The 11,023-nt window shown below is 36.3% G+C and overlaps 1 protein-coding gene across 1 annotated transcript in view; it reads right to left on the minus strand.

Annotated features, from left to right (window-relative positions):
* LOC121105634 (disintegrin and metalloproteinase domain-containing protein 2-like) overlaps positions 1 to 10,820 on the minus strand; it is a 65,077-nt gene extending 54,257 nt beyond the window's left edge. Inside the window, exons 1-2 of the mRNA XM_040643168.1 lie at positions 10,741 to 10,820; positions 8,957 to 9,071 (exon numbers count right to left, since the gene is read on the minus strand). Of these exons, the coding sequence (XP_040499102.1) occupies positions 8,957 to 9,071; positions 10,741 to 10,820 (195 nt within the window). The remainder of the gene's footprint in view (positions 1 to 8,956; positions 9,072 to 10,740) is intronic.
* Positions 10,821 to 11,023: the final 203 nt, after the last annotated feature.

Raw genomic sequence — 11,023 nt, forward strand, 5'->3', positions numbered from 1 at the left:
AGCTATGGTAGAACTCAATACTTTTAAAGTTCTCCTTCCTTGCCTCATCCATCAGAGAAGATCAACTCTCCATCAATTCAACTCAACTAAAAATTATATCATATTGGAAGTGGAGCTTCCTTATGTGCATAATTACTCCAGAGGCCGATTTAAGAAACTGGACTAATCGTTACTGGATTGTATGAGCAATATCCATTTTTCTAAGGAAGTAAAATAAAGCTTCCACTTTGGTCAAGATAAAATGTTTCCATTAAATAGTGCCAAGCTAGTCCTGTATAATAAAATGATAAAATAGGACAAAACACACAAAGGAAATGATTTCTGGAGGTCAATAGGAAATGCAAGCTTTATCTGAAGGAAGGAAAACATGACATAGATTTTATGAAAATCCAGTTCTACCTATAGACAATTTTCTCATCTCAACACAGAAAATTGGAGTTGAGGGCAAAGTACAGCATTTCCACTGAACCCAGGAGGCAGAGGAAAGAATTTACAACAGTCAAAAGGTTAGACTCTTCAGGACGTGGCATTGACAAGAAAGATATTCTATAGATTAGAGACAGCAGAAGGGTTAAGAGGGAGCCTCCCAGGAGTTCTTGGCAAGAAAGATAAGATAGATGCATAGACTCATAGATTATATATACATATTATATAATATATAAACACACACACACACACACACACACACACACACACACACATATATATATATATATGGCAGCCTAAAGCTAATTATAAGTCTGATTACTGGGTCGAGAGTGGAAAGGAGATACCAGAGTTGGAGCAGTGCTGGAGAAAGAGCACCAAGGAGAGTTCGATTTCTTCACATGCTAACACATGTTGCCTATATTTTTTATTATGATGATTCTAATGAGTGTCAAGTTGTATTCATTGTGGTTTTGATTTTCATTTTCCTAGAATGTTCACCATCTTTTCATGGGCTTATGGCCATTTATATATCTTCTATGGAGATGTGTTTATTTAAGCCTTTTCCAATTTTATTTGGGTTGTCTTTTTATTATAAATTTGTGTTCTTTATATATTCTGAATAAAAATCCTATATGAGATACAAGATTTCCAAATACATTCTCCCATTTTGTAGTTGGTATTTCACTTTATTGTTGTATCGTTTCCAGCACAGAAGTTTTTAATTTTGAGATTGCAGGAGATGGCCACTGTGTGGGAGGACCCTAGGCTTCCATTATCCCACAAACTCAACTAGATAACTATCAAATCATCCTAAATATCCCAGAAATCTATCTGAAGACAGATAGAACAAACTCCACAACTAAAGGTAAAGAAGCGGTCACACTGAAGAAGGTAGGAAGTACGGAGATTCAACTTCAGAGAGAAATGGATCATGGCCATTGGCAGGGGCAAGGGGTGAGCCAAGGTTGAGGAGAATGGTGAGTGAATCTCCATAGCAATTGGCTTGGAAAGTGAGAGGGCCTAAATTTCATGAGTTCTTGCAACCATCAAGGCTTAAAGCCTATAGTTTTAATGGTCAGCATGTTTAGCTCTGGGAGAGTCCAGATGCATTGGGTCTGCTCTTGGAGAGAAGGCAGGACAAACAACCCACAGACATACAAAATGGAAACTTTGATCAGAAGAATGCCTGGGGCACACTGTGGGAAGGTTATTTGCTCATCTCTGAGCATGTTCCAGAGAGGCACCATTAACAGATAGACCTTTCCAGGAACAAAGGAACTGGCAAGTGCCTTTTCCCTCCCCCATCCCTCAGCATAAAAACAAGGCCACTTGCAGAACCAGCACCAATACTTGCTAACTAACTGGCTTATACAAAGCTCCACTTCCCTATGCTCCTGAAGAAATGCACTTCCCACTCATGCTTGCCTCAGTCCCAGCACAGTGGGCCTCTTTCCCCAGAATACCAGCCCAAACCCCTGCCAACAGCTCTTCTTCTGATCCAGGAGTTTTGCAAGACCTCAGTTCCATTAGGGGCAATGACAGGTCTCGTTTCACAAGCAGACCAGAACACAACTAGTTAAAATTTGCCACATTCAGGCCAGGGACCAAACACTGCCTGCAACAGGCAAAGAGAGCTTCTGCATAAAGGATAAAAGTGGTCAGCAGAGCACATGCAGCACTCATTGGAGATACTCCTAGAAGTGCCAGGCCCTGAAGAACAGGGAGACACTAAATTGCAGGGCATTACACGACCTCTTCTTCATAAAGCCCTTAACTGCAAGAACAGGAGACCTAGCTGACATTCCTAACAGAGAAACAGGCACAGAGACTTAGACAACATGAGAGGACAGAGGAATTTGTGCCAGATGAAAGAACAGGACAAAGCCATGGCTGGTGATCTAAGCAAAACAGATATAAGTAACATGCCTGATGGAGAATTTAAAACAACAATCATAAGGATACTCACTGGGCCTAAGAAAAGAGTGGAGGATATCAGCGAGACCATTAACAAAGAGATAAGAAATAACATAGTAGAGATAAAAGTCTCAATAAATGAAATGAGAAACACAGTTGATGGAATGAACAGCAGGTTGGAACAAGTGAATGAACAAATTAATGACCTAGAAGACAGTAATGGAAGTTAATTAAGTTGAAAAAAAAAGTAAAAAAAAAAGAATTATACGAAACTAGAATAGACGTTGAGAATTCAGTGACTTAATGACTTCATCAAATTTAATAACATTCAGATTATAGGTGTCCCAGAAGAAGAGAGAGGAAAATGGGCAGAGAATTTATTTTAAGAAATAATAGCTGAAAACTTCCCTAATCTGGAGAAGAAAACAGATATCCAGATCCAGGAGGTACAGAAAACCCCCAACAAAATCAACAAAAGTAGACCAACAACAAAGCATATTGTAATTAAAGTGATAAAGCATACTGATTAAAAAAATACTAGCAGCAGCAAGACAAAAGAAGAAAGCTACATACAAAGATATACCATAAGGCTATCAGCAGTATTTTCAGCAGAAGCTTTCCAAGCCAGAAAAGAGTGGGATGATATAGTCAAAGTGCTGAACAGGAAAAACCTACAGCCAGGAATATTCTATCCAGCAAAGCTATCATTCAGAACGGAAGCAGAAAGAGTTTCCCAGACAAAAACAAAAGAAGTTCATGACCACTAAACAAGCCTTGCAAAAAGTATTAAAGGGGAATCTGGGTGGGGGAAAAAAAAAAGACCAAAAATGACCATATGAAGGTAGGAAACAAAAAAGTAGTAAAAATGAATATTTCTATAAAAAATCAGTCAAGGAGGGGCACCTGGGTGGCTCAGTTGGTTAAGCATCCAACTCTTGGTTTCAGCTCAGGTCATGATCTCAGAGTCATAAGATCGAGCCCCACGTCAGGCTCTGCTCTCAGTGCAGAGTCTCCTTGGGATTGTCTCTCTCTCCCTCCTCCACTCCCCTTCTCTCTCTCTTTCTTTCTCTAAAAAAAAATAAATCTTTAACATAAATTGGTCAAAGAACTCACAAAATAAAGAATGTAAAAATATGACACCATATACCTAAAATATGGGGAGGAGAGGAGTAAGAACGGGTTCAAACTTAAATGACCATGAATATAATATAGATTGCTATATGCAGAAGATATTATATACAAACCTAAAAGTAATGACAAATCAAAAACCATTAATACATAGGTAAAAAATAAAGAGAAAGAAATCCAAATATATACCTAAAGGTAACCAGCAAACCATGAAAGACAGAAAGACAAGAAATCATCAGACAAAATCCTCAAAAACAAAGACAAAAGAAGTAATAAAATGCCAATATCTATCAATAATTACTTTTAATTTAAATGGACTAAATGCTCTAATCAAAAGATATAGGTGACAGAATGAATAAAGAAAAAAAGACCCATCTGTGTGCTGCCTACAAGAGATTCATTTCAGACCTAAAGACACCTGCAAATTGAAAGTGAGAGGATAGACAAACATTGAACATGCAAATGGATGTGAAAAGAAAGCTATGGTAGCAATACAATATATAGGACAAAATAAACTTTAAAACAAAGACTATGTCAAGAGACAAAGAAGGACACTATGTTCCCATAAAGGGAACACTCCAACAAGAAGATATAACAATCATAAATATTTATGAGCCCAACATGGGAGCACCCAAATACATATACAATTTAATAACAAACATAGAGGAACTCATTGATAATGATACAATAATAGTAGGGGAATTTAGCATCCCACATACAGCAATGGACAGATCATCCAAACAGAAAATCAACAAGAAAACGACGACTTTAAATGAAACACTGGGACCAATGGACTTAATGGATATGTTCAGAATATTACATCCTAAAACAACAGAATACACATTCAAGTGCACCTGGGACATTCTCCAGAATAGATCACGTGTTAGGCTACAAGACGAGTCTCAACAAATTCAAAAAGATCAAAATCATACTGTGCATCTTTTCTGACCACAACACTGTGAAACTAGAAATCAACCACAAGAAAACATCTGGAAAGATGACAAATACATGGGGGTTCAATAACATGTCACTAAGCAATGAATGGGTCAACCAGAAATAAAACAAGATATCAAAAAGTAAATAGAAACAAATGAATATGAAAACACGCCAGTTCAAAACTTTCAGACATAGCAAAAACTGTTCTAAGAGAGAAGTTTATAGCAATAAGGGCAAGAAAAAGGCAAGAAAAATATCAAATAAAGGGAGGAGTTCAGATGGCAGAGTAATTGGAGGACTTTATGCTTGCCTCCTCCCTTGAACTCAGCTAGATAATTATCACATCATTCTAAACACCCAGGAAATTGATCTGAGGACTGAGAGAACTAACTGCACAACTAGAGGGAGAAAAGAGGTCCCATCATGGAAGTTAGGAGGTGCAGAGATGTGTTTTGGGGGAGAAAAGATTCATGGGTGCTGCAGAGCAGAGGGAGTCCTAATCGTGGAGATGGTAGAGAGGGAAAGAGAGAGAGAGCAGCACAAAGGGAATCTCACAAGAAAAACACTTCCCTGAAACCACTGACTGGGAAAGCAAGAAGGGTTGATTATCACGAATTTTTACAAGTCAATGGAGCCAAAAGTCTGAAGTTTCATTACCAGGGTGGAGCCTGTTCAGGGTAGCAGTGCTCCTGTGGAGAAGGAGGGCAGAGGCCTGCCAGCAGAGGGCTTGCTCTGAGGATCTCCTAGGTCACACTGGGAGACACCATTGGAGTGCATTTGGGAGAGGCAGCACAGCCTCTCAGGGGACAAGAAAGATGGCAGGCACCATTGATCTGCCCTGTTCATTAGCATAGGGGCAGAGATGCCTGCTGAGTGCAGCTAACCTGGATTCCCACTTTTTGCTACAATTTACCAGAAAATCTGAGCACCTCCATGGTCATTTGACTGCTTTTCTGGGACAAACCAGTATCAGCTGCAGTGTGATGAAACCCTCCCCCAGAGGATCAGTGTGGGTCCGTGCCACACCATGTCCTTAAATATGGAGTTTTTAAACCCAGCTGTGTGCCTGAGATAAAACACAGGAACACTGGGCAGATGGCTAGGACATAGACAGGGTGAAGGCAGGGATCTGATGCAAGCTTGGGGCAAAGAGGGGAGATTGTTCACTCTTCTGTGAGGGCTTCCTGAACAACAGCAGGCACAAACTCCCCTCTCCAAGAAAGAGAGTGCAAAGATGACATTTTTCACCCTTCCCGTCAGCACAGAGGGACTTCAGCTAGCAGCACAGCACACACAGTGAAGGCTTGAGTTGCATGCACCAAGCCATGCCCCATTGTGCTCTTCAGGTGCCTTTTTTTGCTAGATAAAGCGTGATTGAGAGTCTGAGCAGTAGCGGGCCCCTCCCGCAGAAGACAAACACAACCATCCACACACACATGCACCGGGTCTACTGAGGCACCGGGTCTTCAGTTTCTTTCCTGACTAAGGGTCTGTTCAAATTTTCTTTTTTCCTGTTTTAGTTTTAGCAGTTTGTATGTTTCTAGGATTTATCCATTATGGATAAATTGGATATGGATAAAATATGGATATGAATAAAATTGAATATGGATAAAATGGAATTCCTCCATTTTGGTGTTTTTGTCTATGGTTCTGTCTTTCATGTGTTAGGAAAGCCTGTGTCTGATTGTACGTATTTCTACTAGAGCTGAAGCTCTGTAGCAATTTGAAAGGGCTGAAATAAATAAAATCATGAATGAGAGAAGGGAGATCACAATGACCATCACAGAAATGCAAACAATTATAAGAGAATATTATGAAAAATTCTATGCCAACAAACTGGGCAATCTAGAAGAAATAACGGATAAATTCCTAGAAACATACAGACTGCTAAAACTAAAACAGAAAAAAAGAAAATTTGAACAGATCCTTAGCCAGCAAAGAAATTGAATCAGTAATCAAAAATCTTCCAACAAACAAAAGTCCAGGGCCAGATGGCTTCCAGGGGAATTCTACCAGACATTTAAAGAATTAATACCTGTCATTCACAAACTGTTCCAAAAAATAAAAACGGCAGGAATATTTTCAAACTCATTCTACAAGGCCAGTGTTTCCTTGACTCCAAAACCAAAGACTCCATTAAAAGGGAGAAGTATAGGCCAATATCCCTGATGAACATGGATGCAAAGATTCTCAAGAAGGTACTAGCAAATCGAATTCAACAATACAATAAAATAATTATTCACCACAATAATGTGGGATTTATTTCTGAGCTGCAGGGGTGGTTCAGTATTTGCAAATCAATGAACATGAAATGCCACACTAATAAAAGAAAGGAAAAGAACCATATGATCCTCTGAATATATTCAGAAAAAGCATTTGACAAAGTACAGCATCCATTCTTGATAAAAACCGTCAACAAAATGGGGATAGATGGAACCTATCTCAACATCATAAAGGCCAAAGACAAAAGACACACGGCTAATATTATCCTCAATGGGGAAAAACTGAGATCTTTCCTCTATGGTCAGGGACAAGACAGGTATGTCCACTCTCCTCATTCTTATTTAATATACTACTGGAAGTCTTAGACTCAGCAATCAGAGAACAAAAAGAAATAAAAGGCATTCAGATCGCCGAGGAAGAAGTCAACTTTCACTATTTGCAGACAACATGATACTCTATGTAGAAAACTCAAAAGACTCCACCCAAAAATTGCTGAAACTGATACAGGAATTCAGCAAAAGTGCAGGATAAAAAATCAACACACAGAAATCCGTTGCATTCCTATATACCAATAGTGAAGAATCAGATAGAGATCAAGGAACTGACCCATTTACAATCACACCAAAAACAATTAACATACCTAGGAATAAACCTAACCAAAGAGGTGAGAGACCTATACTCTGAAAACTATAGAACACTGATGAAAGAAATTGAAGAGGACGCAAATGGAAAAGCATTCCATGCTCATGGGTTGCAATAACAACTATTGTTAAAATGTCTATTCTGCCCAAGGCAATCTACACATTTAATGCAATCCCTATCAAAATACCAACAGGATTTTTCACAGAGGTAGAACAAACAATCCTAAAATTCGTATGGAACCCCAAAAGACCCCAAATAGCCAAAGCAATCTTGAAAAAGAAAAGAAAACCTGGAGGCATCACAATTCCAGACTTCAAGTTACATTACAAAGCTGTAGTGAAGACAGTATGGTACTGGCACAAAAAGAGATACATACATCAGTGGAAAAGAATAGAGAATCCAGAAATGGACCCACAACTCTGTGGTCAACTAATCTTCGACAAGCAAGAAAGAATATCCAATGGAAAAAAGACAGTCTCTTCAACGAATGGTGGCAGGAGTACTGCACAGCAACATGCAGAAGAATGACACCATACCCAAAAATAAATTCAAAATAGATGAAGACCTAAAATGAAACTAAGGATACAATTGAATTACATCTCTGAGCTGCTGAAAGTAAAAATTCTCAATGCAGAATTCTACTTCCAGTGAGAATATACTTCACAATTTGAGACATTTTTATAAAAACATTTTAAAGACAAAAGCTGAGAATAATTGGTCACCACAAGGTACATATATATATTCTGTAATAAATATTTTATATATATTATATAAAATTTGAAGTATTATATACATATATATATAAAGGAAGTTTTTCAGTGAGAAAGAAAATGACCCACATGGAAATTTGAACGTGCTGGAAGTGTTGAAATGCCCTTGAAAAACAGTAAATAGATGGGTAAATGGAAATATTTATATTAAAAAATCTTTAATTTCCACTGGCTATTTAAGGCAAATGTAATATTGTACTGTCACATTTATATAAATATATATACATAATTACAAAGTATATATACATAATTTTAAAGCACAAATGATGGAAAGACATTAATGGAATTATATTCTAATGAGATTTTTATATTATAAAATTTAGAAAACATGAATATGCTATGAAGAACATGAACAATGTTTGTGAATGTTCACGAAATAAATTTTAAAATGTTTCATACCATCTACTATCCATATGCTATGGATATAGATTTTGTTACTTTTACCTTTCAATAGTATGGTCATTTGAATGATGCAACTACACATTACAATATTTAACACATTACACATTTAGCACATTATGGTAGTTAACATCCTTGGAATATACAGAGTATATAATAAAACTATCAGCTATTCTGTAATTTAACTGTATTTATCTATAAAACTCTGCCGTATAAACAGAAATGTTTGGGAACCATGGTTAAAATTAAAGGTAGGCTTTTAGCATGTTCACTTCTTGATTGGAACTAAAAGCATATACAAAATTGTGATTGACAGTATGATCTGGAGCTGTACTGCTTAATGTAGTTGCCACAGGCCACAAATGGCTACTTAAATTTAAATTAAATAAAGTGAGAAATTTTAGTTCTTTAGTTGCACTATTGACATGTCAGGTGCTCAACAGCCACATGGTCAGTGGGCACCATTTCTATAAGTAGAGAAAGCTCTACTGAAGCACAGTGATCTAGATACTAACCCTGTGGATACCAAAACCCATCATCATAACTTCCTCCTGGTGATAATGGTGCTGGTTCACAAATTGGAGGAGAATATCCAACATCACAGTGACAATTAAGCAAATTATTGCAAACCTAAAACAAAAAAACAAACAAAAAATTATAAACATTTTAGGTACAATGCAAAAATTAAATGCATCATTTGTGACTGTTAGTCAATGTAAGTTATTTAAAAATGATCACTTCATACATTATAGTTTTTGTTTTAATGTGGAAATTTATTTTTACAATAAAATGTAATATAATAAATGTCTTTGCAATATCTTTTCAATGTCATAGATACTTCCTCTTTGTCTCTTCTATTTTTAAATAACAATAAATAACACTCTGATATGATGAAAATGCCTTATTCTACAAAGGCATAGAAATTATGAAGCTAGAAATTCTAAAATAATGGGAGTTGGCATATATTATGAATTGTACTAGATTTTTAAAAAATGCCTGTGGTAAGAGCCAACTTTTACAAAATATTGGGGGGGAAAACATAAAGGAAAAAACTTGCTTAACCAACACAGATAACAAAATGTATTTTGCTAGAAATAGAAAGGCCAGAAAATATCTATAAATGTGATCAGGTGGATGAATCAAAACGGTCAGAAGCAGAAGAGAGAATCTAGAAATAGATTCATGCAGAAATTAAATTTAAACTAAGTAAGAAAGGAAAGAAACAGAAAGGAAACTGTTAATGATAGGACATGTAAGTGATTTGGGAGAAAATTTTGATACAAATCATGCAGGGAGGTCAATGTTTTCCTACATTATTATATAAAATGTGAAGCAACAATATGGCAGGAGACACCAGTCACAAAGTTAAAGCCAAATGCAGACTTGGGAAAATCTACAAAATTTCTATACCCTGGTAGATAATTTCACAACGGTAAATATGAGGATCCTCCATACATGCTTAAGACCTGTAGCTTTATTTCTTACCTAATGCAAATTAACAATAGGTTTAGCATGTGAGAAGAGATTTTAAAAACTGAGAAGCTAGTCTGGCTAGAAGTTGAGAAAATGCACATTTTCATTCATGACAGTTGAGAGCAAAAACTGGTATAACATTTTTAAAAAAAATAATATTTCTGAAAATTTAAATGGTGCATAAATTTGACCCATCAGATTTCATTGCTAATAATTTAAGAAACCAGGTAATTGTGCAAGGGTGAATGTACAACAATGTCCATTACACCATTATTTCCATTAATTAAGTAAAAATTTGACATTATCTAAAAGTCCATTGGTAAGTGAGTTTTCTAATATAGTATGGAAGAGACATACATGGAAATAAATTGAAGCTATTAAAGGACAAAAGAGATCTGAGTGGACAAGAAAGTCTTCTCTCACAAAATATTAGATTATAAGTAATATGTGTAATATAAATATATTAAGTCTGTGTGTTTAAACATATCAGTATGCATATAATCAATTATAAGCAAAATTTATATAAGCATGTATAAATATACATTTGTAATCTTCAATAAACTCATTTCCAAAATTCATACTGGAGTATGTGCATACTGCCCTTTAGTACAAAGTTCAAAGTTTATTAACTCATGAGACCTATAATAATCTGAACACATAAATCATATGCATATGTATATGTAATGGAATCCACTTTCCTTATTTAACTGTAAGTTTCTAAAAGAAATTTCCACATCAAATAATTCTGAACTTTATTACTATCCTGGAAAAAGTTCCAACATGGATTTTAAATGCTATACGTAAAAATAAAGGAAATATTACATACCCTATGTCCACTGCAATTTCTTTCTGATTGACAGTTGGGTCTATTTGGGTAGCTACTGGCCTCTTGGCAGAGTCCACCATAACAATACTAAAATGTTAAAACAAGCAACAACAAAAATTTTAAAGTGAAGAGTTGAGCAATTGTACTTGGTACAAAAATCAGATGCACAAGATAGATAAAGATACAACACACACCCCCAACACACACACACACACACACACACACACACACACACACACACCAGATGAATCTGGATTTCATGACACCTACTCCTTCTAATAAA

The sequence above is a fragment of the Ursus maritimus genome, unplaced genomic scaffold (genome assembly GCF_017311325.1).
Source record: "Ursus maritimus isolate PB19 unplaced genomic scaffold, ASM1731132v1 scaffold_28, whole genome shotgun sequence".
NCBI classification, from domain to species: domain Eukaryota; kingdom Metazoa; phylum Chordata; class Mammalia; order Carnivora; family Ursidae; genus Ursus; species Ursus maritimus.